The following is a 19451-nucleotide window of genomic DNA, read 5'->3' as shown; positions in this document are numbered from 1 at the left end:
AATAATTCTTTAACAGATAGGAACCTGTTTGCCACTTAATGTAGTTCAACAGAGGTTGCCAATTGTGCCCTGTACCCAGATAAGTTTGCACATTGGCTGTGATGGGGCTTCTCCTCTCATGGTGCCAGAGGAGAGGAGCAGCTGCTGAAAGGGCAGACCCAGCGTAAGACTATTCCAGTATCAACACTGATTGTAAGTGTGTGAGTACACTCGTGAAGTGAGTTTTGCCATAAGTATGAGCTGAGGATTTAACAAAATCTCATTAAAGACAAACAGACCTCATGAGGGAATAACAACATTCAAACACCTCCAAGACACATTTTTTAAAAATATTAAAACTGGAAAATGACTTGATTCACAGATGTTTAGTTCATTAAAAACATGCTGTATATCTCAGCCACAAGACCAAAATGGAAGAAGCAGAACATGTCTCTTTGGAAACAAATGTGAATTTCTGTAAATTGTTTACTGAAGGCACATTGATGATTTAGCACCACTATAGTCACTATGCTGATGATAAACCAAGTATGAAGAAAAAGAGTTGGTTCTTATATGCCACTTTTCTCTACCAGAGTGTTTGTTGTGTATGTCCTACAAGACCTAGGCAGGAGGGTCCCTGTAAATTAAATGCAACAAGTCATACAGGAAGGGCCTCCAACTCATCATTAGAGGCGAGGCAAGATTAAAAAACAAACATGTGTTAGTAATGGGAAGTGTTGGCCAAGACACAGACCTGGAAAATCAAGACCCCACCTTATCCGTGGCACATCTTCAAAGACATTGTTAACTTGTACCGTGCTGAAAAATCCCAGGGCAACCGACAGAGGCCTGGCTGGCTGGCCGGCTTTTGTGAAAGGCTTTGAATCAGCTGTTGCCAGAAAAGTGGTTGGACTTCCTATCCAGTTTCCATTCCACTTGTGATGTCTGGTAGGATGTTGGCCCTGGGCTCAAACACCATTTCAAAAATCTGCTTGCTTAAGTACCTGGTGTGAACCCAACAAGGCTGATTTTATAACACTTGTTCTAGGACAGGAAAAACACAACAAAACAAGGGACAATTTTTTTTTCGCATTGAAGAAGAAGAGTTGTTTTTTATACCCCACTTTTCACTGCCTGAAGGAGTCTCTCAAAGTGGCTTACAATCGCCTACCCTTCCTCTCCCCACAATAGACACCCTCTCAGCAGGTGGGGCCAAGACAGCTCTGACAGGACTGCTCTATGAGTACAGCTCTAAGAGAACTGTGACTAGTGCAAGGTCACCCAGCTGGCTGCATGTGGAGGAGTGTGGAATCAAACCCAGGTCACCAGACTAGAAGCCACCACTCTTAACCACTCTACCAAGCTGGCTCTGGGTAAGAACTTTAATTTTAAAAAGAAGGTTATGACATGGAGCTACAAGTTATGGCTCCCTGAAGCCCTGTTGTGCAATCAGCTGAGCCTTCTCCAGCTTGAAATCACCTCTCTGTTTCTCAAGCCATGGCTTGCACAGGGCTAGTGTTTCTCCTGGCAGGCCACATGGATTTGTTGCTTGGAACTGCCATAAAGATCACATTCTTTAATAAGGGGAGCTTGTTTTCTCCCTTACCAACATGGTGCCTTTACAAGATGAGATGGCCATATTGATACACATCACACCATAACAGGCAGACTGGTTTAAGCCAGACTTTCTCAACTTTTTTACACTTGAGAAACCCCTGAAACGTTGTTCAGGCTTCAAGAAACCCCAAAAGTGGTACGATTGTGCAGAATATGGCTGGGAAGCATAGTTATGTCCACGCCCACCTGGGGCCCTTCATCTTTCCATCCCCTCCAGGCCCATCATTGGCCATTTTGGGAGGGGGGGGGGGAATGGGTCAACATGACCATATATGGCCATATCACAATAAATGCTTAATAAATTTAAGAGATATCTAAATATTTAATTAGCTCCTACCCATTCAGGAAACCCTTCTGGGGCTGTCAAGAAATCCCAGGGTTTCCCAGAAGCCTGGTTAAGAAAGCCTAGTTCAGGGGTAGTCAAACTGCGGCCCTCCAGATGTCCATGGATTGAAATTCCCATGAGCCCCTGCCAGAAGCCCCTGCCATGGGACTGTGTCTGTCCACAGACACAGCCCTGCAAACCAGCAAGACTTTGACATGCTGCTGTACAATTGCGCCTCATCCAAAAGAGAAAGTACGTATTTTCGCATTCCTGGTCTCATTAAGCATTCCTGGTCTCGTTTTGTTTGTTTGGGCAGCTTGATTCACACATACTTGTATGTTTTCGAAAACTCTAAAATGGCCCTCTGGACAATTTAGCTGTTTGCAGGCGTGGCAGCCCAAAACAAAACAAGAGCCTAATCCATGTAACATCTCTTATTACGTTCAACCCAATGGCACATAACAGCGTGCAACACCATTAAATTGTGGAAAAGTTGTATACAAATGTATTAGATACATCAGCTCCAAAGTTCAAGGACAGCGTTTGGCAGGCAGCTGTGGAATACCCTCCTGGAAGCTTCTTGATTTTTCCATATACGTTTGTGAGGCTGCTTAAACTTTTAGCACAGTAAAAAAATTCCAAGTAAACTGCTACTTCATGATTAGCAAGGGATAGAGGAGAGTTAATTTTACACATTACTCACCCGATCCATAGGATACTGCACGAAACAAGTTCATTATTACCATTTCATATGACTCACTAAATTGTTCCCTGGCCTTTGATATATAAAGAAGACATTTGAGTAAACGCCATCCTTATGATACATCTGCTACTGTCCTGTGACTCACAAAGCACTTTTTTACGCTACAAATGTCCACTGCATTTGGCAACAGTTGTCAGGAGAAACCAAGTAAAAGAGAAAAGACTGGCTTTTGTTTAATTAAACAGAAAGATGTGTTCATAGGTCAAACATGGCCCCAATCTAGACACATACTATCCTTCTAAAATGTAACTCTAGCAGTCTTGGGAAGTCATAGGCAAACGAAAGAAAAAAAGCTGGGGTTTTGTACCCCACTTTTTACTCCCCGAAAGAGGCTCAAAACGGCTTACAATTGCCTACCCTTCCTCTCCCCACACCAAACACCCTGTAAAGTAAGTGAGGCTGAGACCATTTCTGCACCGGAGGCTTCACACTGGGCTGGAGTTTGAGCTGGCACAGGTTGTCCCATCTCTTCTTGCTCCCCCACAGGGGAGCATTTGCCCAGGTGCACCATGTCCACCCCAGATTTGTGCTCCCACACGGGAGCCGGGGCAGTGAACTTCCCAGTGCAGAAATAGCCTGAGAGAGCTCTAAGACAGCAGTACCTAGCCCAAAGTCATCCAGCTGACTGCATGCAGAGGAGTAGAGAATCAAACCTAGTTCTCCAGATTAAAGGCCACCTCTGTTAACCACAACACCAAGCTGCAAATACTGCAGACACTCTGATGAACAGCATAAAAACATGTAAAAATTAACATGGTTCCTATACTAAACTGTACTGCTTTGGTATCCCCAAGACTGCTCTAAACTCTCTTCCTTACTGCCTTTGTTTGATTTTGATCCACCCAGAGAAAGACTTCTGAGGAACTTGAAAGCTTGCTCTATTATAGTATTTTGGATGGCCCCCATAATAAAGGCATTATATGACTGTAATTCTTTTGAGTAATGCAAGACTGAGCAGTTGCTTCAGTTAAATAACCTGAACTTACTATGGTATTGATTCCAAAGCTGAAAGCTATATTTCCTATAGAGATATAGGACAGCCATCCAAGGAGGCTCTTCTGTTATCATCATCCCTTTCCCCACTGGAGCTCTCAGGCCAGAAGAGAAAGGTTTCCTGTCCGTGATTTAGACAAGGCTATAAATTCCCATCCAACCCACCCCTGCCGGTTATCCTTCTGCTTCCAGTGCAGTTCTAATTTCTGGTGACTCACCAAGGTTGGGTTGTGACATGGCCAAGGAGCGTTGGGATGCTGGGGCAGAAGTGGTTGGTGGATGATGGCTCATGTGATTCAAGGGCTGGGTCATTGTCTTTCGAGGATCTTGCCATGTTGTGATTTTTTCTATATGGCTGCAAAACAGAAAACAGGGGTTTCAGAGATTACGCATATCTCAGCCATGTACATCACAAAAAATGCAGGTTGCTCATTTGCGCATGTGGTCCATTCCCCCTACCTGTGTCACACAACACCAATAACAGTAAGTCTTCTAAATGACTGCTCTCCAGTACCAGCTCCAAGCATTTTGTCAGGAAGACAGTGAGTGTACCCTACATGTGTTCCTTCCATTAGCACAGCTGAAGTTGTGGGGATCCCAAGTGGCACTGAACACCCTGCTGAAGCTCCATTTTCTCCCTGCCACCAAGGGTTGAGGATTATACAGGCACAGCCTATGCCTGTTCTCTCCTCCCACATTGCTGCCAGACAGGAGGAAGCCACTGTTCGTGCATTGCCCAGGTGGCACCATCAGTACCCAGGACATGAGAAGCAGGTGAGCCCACCAGCACTGCATAGAGTTGAATCTTGCCCTAATGCCCCATGCAGCAATGAACAGAATTATCAGCACTGCCTTGGCAAATGCTGGGATATTTTGAGAGAAATGCCTGGGCAAGGTGGAGTTTGAGGAGGATGTGATGTCACTTCTGGGTGACACTCTTGGACGTTCCCCTTAACCTCTATAGTAAAGACCACAGAGACATGGGGAAATTCCTAGAGCATCCCTATGGAAGCCATGTTCCCCTCTTGTGTTTCTTTTCATACCTGCCCCCTGATAAGATTGAGAGTCTGTGGACAGGGATTGCAATTTGTTAGCTTGCTGTAAACTTCACTACTGAAAATGTTTCATAAATATTACCATTTTATTTATTATTTATATATATATACATACATACCCACACATACATACTAGCATCAGTAGCAGCACAGCAGAAGAAACAGATCTCATATCATTTGCTGTGGAATCTTTGCTTCACCTTTACCCTAAATCTTCCAGCTCTGCAGCTCAAGGTCATACTTTCACTTGCATGTCTCACTCACCCTGTTTCCCAGCATCTGAGTCATTTCCTTTCTTCAAGGTTTCTCTTAATTCCAATTCTTTTCCATTTGCATTAGATGCTGCTATGTTTGTGTTTCCTATATCCTGTGAATCCCCTTCCTTCCTTTCTTTCCTCAGTCAGCTAGCCATTAGTGGTTGGAAAAAAAACACGACACTCTTATTTCAACTGTACTTTATTTATTTGTACTTATATTTATATGACGCGCTTCCCGAAGACTATTTTCTTCTTCCTTTCTTTTCTGCCAGTATCAGACTAAATATTCCTGGACTAACTCCTAGACAATCATTTCTTACATATTGGCTCATGACTCCAAAGGTTGGCCAATCATTTAACATTAAAGGGTGGTATTGTTTTTAAAAATATGTAACTTCAGAGCTTAATTTTTAAACAAGCACAGCATGTGAGAAATGTAATTTAAAAATCTTTTCCTCTTTCATTTTGCAATGAAATTGAATCTCAGGAACTGCATATCAGGATCATACATCTGGTATACAATCTTGCATGCAGCTAGGATACTTAAAATCCTAGTAATTGTAGAGTGATTTTAAACCACCTGCCTCCATGGATGATTGCACCCAGATCTGTAAAGGAAACTGTTACCAACGTCTGAATTATTTACTGCACTGTAAATTATGAAAAGTAGATGAAATTATGCTGAAAACTACAGCTAAGGAACAAATTGCTTACAGTTTATTATATTTTTAATTCTCAGTATGGCCCCGGGGGTGTAGATCAAAAAATTTGTACAGTGGGGCCCGGTACAGAAAGGGGAGTGGTTTCTTTTAATCTGAAGGAACCTCCAAAGTTTGCTTATGTGCACAAGCACACATATTGCAAGTTCCAAAAAAGCAACCACCCCAAAACACAGACTGTTGTGAGATCAAAGTCAGCATTAAGAGGTTGCCCGGCAAAAATAAGGAGCAGCCAAGGGGAGAAAATCATAATAAAAAACAAGCATAGATGAGAGGGTGGAGGGGGGAATGGTAACAGTTTCCATTTCAGCCCAAGTTCACTGTTCCACAAAGAATGTGTAAACTGCAATTTAATGTACACCTTAATTAGGCCGGATAGGAGAACTGGGTATTGGGAATGAATGATTCAACCCAAATCTTTCTATTGGACTCTAGATCAGTGGTACTCGACCTTCTTAATGCCGCGACCCTTTAATACAGTTCCTCACGTTGTGATGACCCCCAACCATAAAATTATGCAAGTGTTCTTTCATAGAAATTAAACCGAAACTGACCAATGGCGTGAAGATCCAATGTTCATGATTGTATATAAATCTCCCCCCCCCCCTGAGTTTCTCAGTTCGGTCCTGACTCTTGTCCCACCATGCTGATCTCACTCTTTTCTGCTGCTCCAGACGCACGAACGCTCTGTCTCTATCTACCCTGCAAGGCTGTTGCGTAGATGGCACATACACACACACACACCCCAGCCAAGCTGCTTGCCCTGCCATGACCCCTGAGAATGGGTCATTCAACCCCCGCAGGTTGAGAACCACTGCTCTAAATTGAAGGGAAACTTGCTTTCTTTCAGCCTAAATGCTACTAGGCCACCGTGGCAACAATGAGCATGCATTCCTAAGGTTCTCTTCATGGCCTTTTTCTTTTTTTTTTGGGGGAGGGATTTTTCTGCACAACTGAGGCATCCCTGAAACATGTAGAACCAACACCTTCTCTATGGGTGGCTGTGTTTCACTGACATACTGAACACACAAGAAAGCTTCCTTACGCTGAATTGGATCCTTATTTTATCAAGATCAGCACAGTCAACTCAGAATGGCAGCAGTTCAGGGTCTCAGGTGGAGGTCTTTCACATCACCTCCAACATGGTCCTGTTAACTGGAGATACCAGGGATAGAACCTGGGACCTTCTGCATGCCAGGCAGATGCTTTACCACTGAGCCTTCCTCAACACTACCTACTGTAATACAAGCCAATATTGCCTTGCACCCATTTACTGTACTGTCTATTTGAACAGCCTAGTGCAATCAAGTTTACTACTACTACTACTACTACTACTACTACTAGTAGTAGTAGTAGTAGTAGTAGTAGTAGTAGCAGTAGTAGTAGCAGTAGCAGCCACTATAGGAGCACACCTTAGACAGATTAATGCTTGGCCATATCTGCAGCTCTAGAGAGAATTTCTCTAGGTTCAAAATAAGCTGGATTTTAAGAATGTTTGCAAGTCAAAACACATGCACGCCCTTCATTGCAATTTGTGAGTCACGGACATCACACTGGGAAAGTGTTTTCAATTACAAGGACCGGATCCAGCCTGCTTTTTTACTCCATCTCACCCAATTTCACACATTAATCCATCCCCCATCCTCCTATGGGTTTTGTACATGCAGGTCCCATGATCCTCAGAATAGCCTCTTTTTGTTAATAGTCAGAGAGAGCCCCCTTCCTTTTTCATTAGCAAAAAGGCAGGGTGGATCCAGCCACACAATTTGTGCTGAGTTCCTAATATAGTTTCCTGCCTCACCCCCACTCCCACCCCAAACAAAGCTCAACTTTGCTATTAGATCTTAGCTCCCGTCTCAAGGCAATGTCACAGATACTGTAAGAGATGACATCCAGGACAAATGCTGTTGTTTATTTTTTTTTAAAACGCTGCCACTCAAAAGCCACCATTGTTATCAGGGACGCCTCCCCCTTTCACTCCTGGCGCTGGCATCCCAGCAATGCCTGCTGCCAAGTGACAACTACCCTTTTGGGAAGCACATTTGTCACCAGCACTCCCTGCTCTAGCATTTGCTTTCTTGCTCACCAAATTAGAACAAAAGGCATTGCACTTTTGCAGACCCCACTTCAGCTCCCACCCTTTGTTCTGCCAGCCAATTCTCCACACACCTGTCATAAAACTTAGAACATCCCTGTAGGAGACATCCTGCTCTGAAGGGCTTTAAAGCATGAGCCCTGCCATACCAAGCCACAGGGTCATAGAATCATAGAGTCGGAAGGGAACTCCAGGGTCATCTAGTCCAACCTCCTGCACAATGCAGGGACTCACAACTACCTGCCCACCCACAGTAATCCCAATTTCATGCCCAAGTGATCCCCCCTACCAAAAAACAAACACCTCCAGAATCCAGCCTGGCCTGGAGGAAATTCATCTACCATCCCACAATGGCAATCAGCAATTCCCTGGGTATGCCAGGAAGGGTCACAAGAGACAAACATTGACACATCCGTTCCTGCCCATCCACTCACAATCTGCCTAAGTTCATTAAATCATCCAAGAGGGAAAGTGTGAGCAAACAATAGGAGGCCTCAGTCTGAGTCACAGAGGAAAGGATGATGCAGGAGGGAGGGAGGGAGGGGTAAACAGAACTGTGGGATTCATTGTCAGATAATCACCTATCCCAGGGGTCCATATGGTGTCCATGAGTGCCATAGTGCCCCCTGACACCATTCCTGGTGCTCCCCAAGTGTTTTTAGAAACCAGGCCACCATGGCTTCTGATGGGCCACTGCAGCTGGGTTCATCACAGGGTGTCCAAATCCCGCAGGCTCAAAAAGGTTGGGGACTCCTGGCCTATTTTATTTGCATTTATCCACCCTTTCATAAAGTCAAGAAGTGAATGTTAACCCCGTTATCCATGGGCACGCACGCCAGCTTGAATTTACACATGTCCCCGGATCTCTCTTCCTTTCATTATGACTCATGGCTCAACACCTCAGTGGGTTTTCCCTGAAAAGAAATGTGCATCAGGCGAAACGAAATCCTCCACCTGCATTGTTTGATCTGGGTGGCAGAGTTTGCACACGCCCCGCTTGAGATCAAAAGCCCTTTTGGGATGTTACGTTTGAGGGTATCCAACGGCGCATGCCAGGAGCACATGCTGCCGGCACTCTGCATGATATGATACCATACTGCCTGAACTGGACTCTGTGGAATATGTCCCAGAGTAGAATATATGCAAGTGTCAGACAAAATCTGCATGGCTCCAGAGCAGGCTTTCTCAACCACCTATGCAGGTCGGGGGACATGCAGCTGTGCTTTTATTTTTGCCATCAAGTCACAGCCAACTTCTTCAAGGCAAGAAATGTCCACACATAATTTGCCTGCTTCTTTGCAGGAACCCCAAACTTCCTTAGTGGTTTTCCATCCAAGTAACAACCAGAGCAGATAGGGTTGAGCGCTTCAGTGTCCAAAGTGGCCGTTCGTGGCCTAAGCAGCCAGTGTCGTAGCGTGGGGGGAACGGAGGCACAGGTGCCAGCTGCTTCGGGCACGAACAGTCGTTTTGGACGCCAAAACGCCCAAACGTAGGGCAAATCCTGCTTAGCTTCCAGGGTCTGCTGAGATGGAGCTAGCCTGGGCTATTCAGACTAGGCCATATGGCTGCATATGGCCCCTCCCCAAAAACACCTGAAAAGGGCTACTGTCCGCCTTTGATGACTCGACTCCTATGGAGACACAACTCTCACTTCCCGCAAGGGTTGCCAGCTTTGAGTTGGGGAACATCTTGAGATTTGGGAGGGGGTGGAGCCTGAGGAGGGTGGGATTTGGGTATATTGCCATAGAATCCATCCACCACAGCAGCCATTTTCTCTGTTGCCAGGAGACCAGTGGACAACCATCCTCTCAGCAGCCTGACAACCTGATCACTGTAGCCTGAATGAGCAGCGCTGAAGGGATTATCCCACTTTATGAAAGACTAAAAATTAAGAGGACCCAGAAGTGAGGCAACAGGAAGTACGCAATGCTTGGGAAAAGCTGATCAAACCATGAAGAGAGAACTCATCTGAAGACCTCTACAGCTAAGGAGGAGGAGGAGGAGGAGGAGGAAGAGGGGGAGGAAGAGAGAGGAATGTTCTGTGCAAACAGTCGATGTTCAAAGGGCCTTAGGCCAGGCGTCTTGAGTGCCCTCAATTGCCCCTTCTGGTGGCATCCTGGCGAAGGGAAAAAGCATTTCGACTTTACTGGAGAGCAACGTGAAGGTAGAGTCCACTTAGCAGGAGGGCTGCCGGCTGGCATTCGTGCTGATGTTCTCAAGGCGAAGGAATTCAAGGAAAAGCAGCAGCTAGCTAATGCTGCTCAACTTCACAAGGTGTGGAAAGCCACTTATTTATTTTTAAATCCTCGGACCAGTTTAAAATTAGCTCCTGCAGTTTAGCTCTTGCTGGGCGGGGGGGGGGGGGAGATGGACGCCAATGCTTTTTATAGGCAAAGAAAACTCTGGCAAGTATGAAAATGGAGATTCATTTTTCCTCCTTTGATGCAAGGTAATTATTTGTATGGCCCATGTACAAACTATCAAACTATGATTGATCAAGGGGGCCATCCTTCTATCAGTTTCAGCAAATGTTTCATGTATGACTATAACCCGGAATCCGTATATTGGCCCAAAACCGCCTTCAGTTTATGAATGTGCAGCATTTGATTGAGGTCCTAATTTATCATCCAGCTCAAAAGTACTGGGAAGAGCACTGTGGACATCTGACAGAGAGGCACTGTGGTGTGGAGGTTACAGTTTTGGACTAGAATCAAGGAGATTCTGGTTCAGTTCCCTATTCTGCCATGGAAGCTGGCTGGGTGACCCTGGGCCAGTCACACACATTCAGCCTCACCTACCTCACAGGGTTGTTGTGAGATAAAAAGGAAGAAAGGAGAACAATATAGGCCAGGGGTAGTCAACCTGTGTTCTCCAGATGCTCATGGACTACAATTCCCAAATACAAATGAACATCTGGAGGACCACAGGTTGACTACCCCTGATATAGGCTACTTTGGGTACCGACAGAGGAGAAAAGCTGAGTATAAATGGAACAAACAAACAAACAAAGGTTTAGTATTAGTTGAGATCACATTGCATCAATGTCTCAGCTATTCAAAACGGGCAGAGAGAATACAAGACTTCGATACTCAGACGTCACACAACACAAACCCTGCTCACAAGTTACAGTGAACTCCTGTACAATCCACAAAAAACGTGCGTTGACCATTTCTCATGTTTCATTCAACACAGCTCAGATGGACTTATGATACAAGCCCCACATTTATTCAGGCACAGCTTCCCTGGTTTCAAGGGCAAAGTGAACAGGTGTTACCTCTGCATTACAAACAGATGAACCTTTATTTTGTGTTCAATAAACAAGATGTGGTTGGATTTTACAAAATCTTTAACGCTGTTTTAGGTGAATAAAATCAGAGTCCAGTAGCACCTTTAAGACTCTGCTACTGGACTTTGGACACCTTTAAGATTCTGCCACTGGACTCTGATTTTATTGTGCTACTAGCTTCAAAGCCCGGGACTTGAAAGGGTCCCCTCCCCTGGCCAGGCAGTTTAAGGTGGCCTTGGGCGGCAGCTTGCAAGTGGGGCGAGTAGGAACTGGGCTGCTCCTTAGCAGTCCTTAATGAGCAAATAGCAGGCTGGGCTGCTAGGCCCAGCCTAGCAGGCCCTCCACCAGGATCCTTTGCCCAGAGCCTCTCCCCTTACCTGCTGCTGGCTCCAGGCACGGAGGCATCTGAGACCAAAGAGGCTACAGTCCGGTGATGGAGGGCGGGAGCTGCAGGGACAGGGCCAATCAGGGCAAAGCTGGCTGCACCCTGATTGGCCCTATTCCAACTTGGACAGCCGGACACGTCCCACCCCCTAGGCTGTTTCATAAATACATAGAGGAACAACAATGGATAAGGATTTCAGACCAACATGACTACCCATTTGAATCTGTTTTAGGTGAGTAGTCCCAAAGGGCACAAGGGCAGTTAGAATCAGATAGTCACAGAGTTGGAAGGGGCCACACAGGCTTATTGTAGGATGAGCAAAAGCATCCCTGAGAAGTATCTGTTAACACTTTCCCCATCTCCCCTACAGAATCACTCCCCATCCAATCTGCTACTGCCTTTGGCACGAAAGCAAAAGACTAGCGGTTGACATCTCGGAGGAAGCGAGTGATCCTGTATCCTGGATAGCTCAAGGAAGTCACTGGGGAAGGCGTTTGTGGCTGGACCACTTTGCAGTAATAGCATCAAAATGAGGATCCAATTTCTAAATTCCCCTGCGGGCTACGTTTCCCACTTGAAAAGGTTGCATATCCTCTAGCATTCTGAAGTCATGATGACACATGTTGTATTTATAAAGAGTGACTTTATAATCCCTCACTTCCAGGGCACCCTAGCCAAGAGCGGGAGAGAGACAGAATCATTAAAAACACACACACACATATATATAACAGGCAATCCATGCAAAGTCTTGTCTTCGTTCTCCTCCAGCTATTACTACCTGTAATGATACAATGAACTATACCAGTTCCTACTTCCTGACTTCAAGTTTACTCGTTGTCGTTAAATCAGAAGCAAAAGCTTGCTAAGGAGGGAACAGAGAGATTTACAGGTCTGTTATTTTTGCTTAAACAGGATATTATAAATGTACCAGAGCAGCTATCCCCTGAGTTCCTTTACCAGGGCTTTGTGTCCGGGGCCGGATTTTGTGCCTGAGCCATATCAAAAGTAAGCCCGCTTTACAGCAAGGGGGAAGTTTATGAGTCATCAAAAACAACCCACATGTTCTCGCTCATTTACCGCTCTTCACAGGGTGACAGCTTACATTGTCCTGCAGAATACCCAGTCATCCCCTTCCAAATATACAGAGCCATCATTAAGCATTGGGAAATCTGTTTACATCCCTCTAAGCACAGCCAAAACATTGCCCAACTTTCTGTTCTCTGGAACAACTACATTATGGTTGGCTTGTTTTGTTTCCCCCTCCCTTCCCCTGCATCAGCCACAAAGCTGTTCTTTCTCCTGGGAGAACAGGAGGCAGATCGTAATTTAACAGCAAACCCTTAGAAACTGCCCCAAAATGCAAGAATGCTATTGCATGATCTCCCTATCAGGCCCTCAGGTACCTGGCAGATATATATTTTGTGTACTAGGGGCTCACAGTCTAGCTGGGAACATGGTAAATGAGCAGGGAGAGGAGAGAAGAGGAGAGATCATGCAGAATGGCTTCACCTAGGAAATGAGGGCATCTATCCAACCATTTGCAGTCTTCACAGAGCAGGACTTGATCCCCCACAGCAGCCCTCCACACCCAGAATTTTGTTCCTGGGGAAGCAGTGGACCTGCAAGAATGGGTTGCCAGCCTCCAGTGGGGCCTGGAGACTTTGCAGGATTACAACTGATGCACCTTTAAAACCAACAAAGTTTAATTCTGAGTATAAGTGAGAATGTCATTCGCCAGTAGAGTTTGTAAGTTGCTGATGATGTATTGAACCATTTTGAGTGGAGGTGACCACTAATGGTGTGCTATTATTGTCTCTTTTGGGCCCATCTTGTAACAGGTTTTCTCTGGGTACTCGTTTATGTATTACTTATTTATTTAAAACATTTATTCCACTTCTTTAGGAAAGTGGGCTGCATGGCATTATACACTATCAAGGTCTCTCCCCTCCCCAAACCCTTCTCTACCAGGCTCTACCTTCAAACCTCCAGGTATTTCTGAACCTAGAGTTGGGCAAGCCTAATAGGTGGCAAAGTGGGTGGACTGCAGTGGGATCAGACCACTGGCAAAAATTGCCACCCACTCTTCTGCAGATGGAAATGCTGTTCTGTTGGAGGAATAGCATGGTTAGATCCAGACCACTATCTGAAAATACTTGTTTCACTGCCTCCCAGAGAAGCTGACTCCAAGAATTATACATCTCTTTGTCACCCACCATCTTCCAATGGCATCGTTTGTCCAACACAACACAGAGTCAGAGCCCTTTAGGAGCTCATCAGCTTCCTCCAAAGACTTACCTACAGCTGAATCAAGTTTGAGCCCAGTGGCACCTTTAGGACCAACAAAATTTAATTCTGGTTATAAACCTTTGTGTGTAGGTACAATTCTTCAGAACCGTGTGTGTTCAAACTGTAAAGATAAAGGTATCCCCTGTGCAAGCACTGAGTCATGTCTGACCCTTGGGGTGATGCACTCTAGCGTTTTCATGGCAGACTCAATGCGGGGTGGTTTGCCAGTGCCTTCCCCAGTCATTACCGTTTACCCCCCAGCAAGCTGGGTACTCATTTTACCGACCTCGGAAGGATGGAAGGCTGAGTCAACCTTGAGCCGGCTGCTGGGATTGAACTCCCAGCCTCATGGCAGAGTTTTCAGACTGCATGTCTGCTGCCTTATCACTGTATATGTACACAAAAGCTTATAATCAGAATTAAACTTTGTTGGTCCCAAAGGCGCCACTGGCCTCAAACTTGGTTCTGTTATTTCAGACCAGCAGGGCTGCCCCTCTGAATTTATCTCCTATTGTGATGCAAGATAAGGAAGGAACTGGCCTTGCCTTGTGTGCTGCTGCTGTTAAATTTCCAAGGCAAGCTCTGGCCTGTTTTGGATAGCATGCCCTCCAGCCTATGTGGCCACTCCTTTAACTGAAAGGCATCCAGACTCACTTACCCCAAGAGCTAATCTCTGGCCGTTCATCTGCATACATTTGTGTCTCTCTAGAAAGGTAAATGCATGAGCAGCCCCCACCAGTATCTCTACAAAAGACAACCTATTTTGAATTTACTGTTTTTTTGCTAGAACTAATCACTATCCTTAGGCATGGGCCCTGTGTGCTTTTGTCTTCCCCTCCCCTCATTTCAGGCTTACAGCAACCCAGATAAGCAGGCCATTTCTACTTGCATTTTACAGGGAGAAACTGAGATTAGGGACATAGACTCTGGCACCTGGCCATTAACACTTCCCTCAGGGTTTCTTGGGAACTGTACTTTGGCAAGGGAGCAGGAACTTGGGAACTTCTCTGCAAGATGTCCCTCCCTCCCAAAAGAAGGGTTTTCAAGATTCTCTGGGAATCATAGAATCATAGAGTTGGAAGGGATCTCATGGGTCATCTAGTCCAACCCCCTGCACTATGCAGGACACTCACACCCCAATTGCTCATCCACTGTAACCTGCCACCCCTTTGCCTTCACAGAATCAGCCTCTCCGTCAGACGGCTATCTAGCCTCTGTTTAAAAATGTCCAAAGATTGGAGAACCCACCACCTCCCGAGGAAGCCTGTTCCACTGAGAAACCGCTCTAACTGTCAGGAACTTCTTCTGGATGTTTAGATGGAATTTCTTTTGAATTAATTTCGTCCCATTCGTTCTGGTCTGTCCCTCTGGGGCAAGAGAGAACAATTCTGCTCCATCCTCCATATGGCACCCTTTTAAATACTTGACGAAGAAGTACCCTCTGTTAAAAACAGTTTCAATCTGCAATGCAGACAAGTTCTAAAAGGTGGGAGACTTGCCTAAGCCACTCCGAATGTCTGTGGGCAAGGTGGGATCTGAACCTCAGTTTCCTAGGCCCAGTCTGAATCACCAGGGGGCCATACCATAAGCAGGAGAGTTGTGTCAAAAGAGAGACCTGCCTTTTAAACTGCTGTGCAGTGCCACAGAAATGGAGAAACACTGCTTCCTGCCATAAGTAATTTATGGTGGTGAGAGACAGTTTGGTGTATTGGTTAAGAGTGATGATCTCTCATCTGGAGAACTGGGTTTGATTCCCCACTACTCCTCCATATACAGCCAGCTGGGTGACCTAGGGCCAATCACAGTTCTCCCTGAGCTCTCTCAGCATCACCTACTTCACAGGGTGTCTGTTGTAAGGAGAGGAAGGGTAGGCAGATTGTGAGTGACTTTGAGACTCCTTTGGGTAGTAAAAAGCAGGGTTCAAAAAACACCTCTTCTCTTCTTCAGTCAGGGATGCCAGCATCCAAGGTGGGAGATCCCCTGGAATTACAGCTCATCTACAGACTACAGAAGTCATCAGGTTCCCTGGAGAAAATGGATGCTGAGGAAGGTATGACTGAGATCCCTGTTCTCCTCAGGCTCCACTCCCAAATCTCTAGATGTTTCCAAACTGAGACTGGGCAAACCCCCCTCCCCTGTAAGTGAGGGAGGGTATACACACACACCTGGCAACCTTAGCAGGTAGTGGATGTTTTGGGTATATATATATTTTTAATCGAGTCTTCCATCTTTCCTTTCCTCTGATTAAAGTTCTCCTGATCAAATGTCTTGAGCAGTCATATGCCAACTGTCTATCAAGACAGCAAAAAGAAAAAGCAGTCCAGAGCCTGGCAGTGGATTAAGATTTTCTTTTACATTAACTTCATCCAGGAGAACAAGCAGAAACATCCCATCAGGTGAGTCAACTGAAAATAAATTGGGAACAGCTTTGGAAAAGAAGCAGTCCCGAAAAAAAATTAGTAACCTGTAAAATTAGTTACTAACCTACTTGCTGGAACATGTCTCTGTTAAGGCAACCTACGCAGGAGGCTGAGATTCCACTTTTTGTAGCAAGAGAAATACAGGGAGATTGGGGGAAGGGGTTGGATGCACAATTAGGTCTGCTTTGCAATACTGTTGCTGACGAATACACAGATCAAATTTGATTGAGCAATTCAGCTAAAGACAATTTTGTATTTCAAGGTTTACTCCCTCACACATACACAAACAACCTATAGCCACTGAAAACTGGGTGAACACACTTGGGAGCTGTGCCTCCTTCACCCAAGCAGCCATGAGGCTTCTGGGAGTGAGAGAAATCAGTTCCAAGCAACCTTTCATGTGCCAGATATTTTAAATATGCCTATATTTAAGTGGTTTTTAAAACACTCACAGAAATATGCTCCTGAAAAGGATTTTTTTTAAATCATGAGATAAAGTTATTTATTACCACTTTTCAAAATGTCAAAGAACTCTGGAAACAGAAGCACTAAAGCAATTCCTCAAACCTTTTTGTAAATTTTGTTACTCTGAATGCAAAGGTTTAAGGCGACTTGTTATGAAAAAGAATAGTGTTGGGCAGGGTTAGTCAAACTGTCCATGGACTACAATTCCCATGCGCCCCTGATGTCCATGGACTACAATTCCCATGAGCACCCACCAGCAAATACTGGCAGGGGCTCATGGGAACTGTAGTTCATGGACATCTGGAGGGCCGCAGTTTGACTACCGCTGGTGTTGGGTATGCAAGGGGGTGGATGGTGTTTTAAAACATAGATGAAAATAGAAACAATCAAGGAAAACCTGCATTTCAGAGTGTTCTAAGCTAATTTCCCAATAAGACTCTTTTGACAGCTGCTGAAACCAGTGGGATGTGTGTGTGTTCCACATTTGCTCAGAATGCTGTCCACGGTCAGATCAAATTAGTTTTCAGAACTGCCTGTGCTTCCCCAGCATTTACAGGACATTTTATATCCTACACCTGTCTCTTTAAATCCACAGTCTCTGGTCTGCATATCCTTTATAGTCGTCATCATCTTAATCCAGGCAGACCCAAAGCTGTATTATGTTCGTTTCAAATATACATTGTAAAATATCTCTTATGATAGTTGTTAGATGCACACATTAATTTTACTGTCCTAAGTACAGAACAGGGGGAGAAGAGTTTGTTTTTACACCCTGCTTTGCACAGCCTGAAAGAGTCTCAAAGCGGCTTACCGTCCTCTTCCCATAACAGACACTGTGTGAGGTAGGTGGGGCTGAAAGAGCTCTGACAGAACTGCTCTGTGAGAACAGGTCTAACAGGGGGTCTCCCCTCCAAGTACTAACTCTTACTGGCCAAGATCCGAGGAGATCAGGCTATCCCATGCTGCTTTCCCCCCTCCTAGCACTCAGTAGAACAGATGCCAAGATGCCACGGCATGTCTTATTTTTGAAAGTTTTCACTTCCAACCCTGTCAGTACCGGGAAATAAATAGCAGGCTAAAGTTAGCAAACACTCAGGGTTGGCGGCTGCCTTTTTTTTTTCTCAGTGCCTCAGACTTGGTTCCCATCAGTTGTTCCAAGATATTGACACAAGCCACCCACACAAGCCTTCACGCAGCTGTGAACACGAACCACGAAACAGTCGCTACTTGATTGTCTATGTATATATACCACATTTATATCATGACTTTCCTCCGGAGAGCTCAGGGCATCACACTGGAGGGCTATCTAATTTTATCTTTACTGCAACCAGCTCTCTGAAATTAACTTCGATTGAGAGAGCGACTGTCCCAAATTCGCTCAATGAAATTTGTGGCTGAGCATGAATTTGAACCCAGATCTTGGCATTTCAAATCTTGGAACTCTACAAACAATGGGGCAAGCCACCAGTCTCTTTTAATTATTTCTCTTTACAACTGGGAAAGTTTCTGCCATTAATTACTCACATGGACATTTTTATTTCTCCAATGTTACTGTGAACTACAACTGAACTCAAAAGGGCTGATTAGTTGTTTTAGCAAAGAATTACCATATTGTATGATTTGGATATTATGACACAGTTTACTAATTTGCCACTCATTCACCTGTTCTTTATACCTGTACTCTTATGATCCTTGTTCCATTCTGTCTGAGGAAAAGTGCCTGCACTCGAAAGCTCACGCCTTGAATAAATCTTTGTGTGTCTTAAAGGTGCTATTGGACTCAATTTTTGTTTCTTTGATATTATTTCGTGCTTTAAGGGTGTAAGATTAAAAATACATAAACAAGGTGCTATTATTAGGAAGTGAGAGATTTCAGGCACATGAAGACTAAGACATCGACCTTCCTCCACCCAGCAAATGCCCTACAACAGTGTGAGAACACAAAGTACAGCGCAGATATCGAATCTGGTCAGAGTATGGATGACAGTGGCCAAGCTCTGATTCTCAAGCAACTGTTGTAACTGGAGACCAACCAAAATTCATAAAAGGTACAGTTCATGCACGGATATGTGTAAAATGTTGACAAGCTGCAGTTGACTCATGGAGACTTTTTAGGGCAGGGGTAGTCAACCTGTGGTCCTCCAGATGTCCATGGACTACAATTCCCATGAGCCCCTGCCAGCAAATCCCTTAGGGTCTTCAAGGCAAGTGACATTCAGAGGTGGTTTGCCGTTGCCTGTCTCTGCATCACAACCCAGGACTTCCTTGGTGGACTCCCATCCAAACATTAACCAAAGCTGACTCTGTAGCTTCTGAGATCTGACCAGATCAGGCTATCCAATAGAAAAGAAACTGGAGCTTCCTGTTATATCAGCCTGGATGGTACAGTACTAGCCATTGTACAATCCTATTCTTTCATGGAGGATGTTACCATTTCTAGAATGGAGTGACCTTAGTCCCCAGTTGGCTCTATCACTGACAAATTTTGTCTGAACTGAACTTCATGCACTTTCTCCAAGGACCCATTTAGGACTTCCACAGGCCACCCAATTCAGCTACTAAGGGCAAACCTACTTAAATATCAGAAACTTGGAGCAAAGGTTGAGCAGCATGGAGGATCCTGGAGCACAAAACGTTATGAGGCTGAGCAGTCCCATTCTCCCCACCCCTGCCTGAACCACCTTCCTAAACTGTTAGGCCAAGCAGAGACAAAATTGCCATAAAATGGTACCCCTTGCACAGTAAGCCTACTCAGGATACCAAGACAGGTCAAGAAGAATCAACAGGAATGCACTTCCCCAGCCAC

The 19451-nt window shown here is 45.1% G+C and overlaps 1 protein-coding gene across 1 annotated transcript in view; it reads right to left on the bottom strand.

The window, feature by feature from the left end:
• WWTR1 (WW domain containing transcription regulator 1) overlaps positions 1 to 19451 on the bottom strand; it is a 93503-nt gene that overhangs the window by 30731 nt on the left and 43321 nt on the right. Inside the window, exon 2 of the mRNA XM_077348702.1 lies at positions 3896 to 4032. Within this exon, the coding sequence (XP_077204817.1) occupies positions 3896 to 4032 (137 nt within the window). The remainder of the gene's footprint in view (positions 1 to 3895; positions 4033 to 19451) is intronic.

Source organism: Paroedura picta, chromosome 8 (genome assembly GCF_049243985.1).
Source record: "Paroedura picta isolate Pp20150507F chromosome 8, Ppicta_v3.0, whole genome shotgun sequence".
Taxonomy (NCBI): domain Eukaryota; kingdom Metazoa; phylum Chordata; class Lepidosauria; order Squamata; family Gekkonidae; genus Paroedura; species Paroedura picta.
This window is presented reverse-complemented; position numbering and strand designations above follow the sequence as displayed.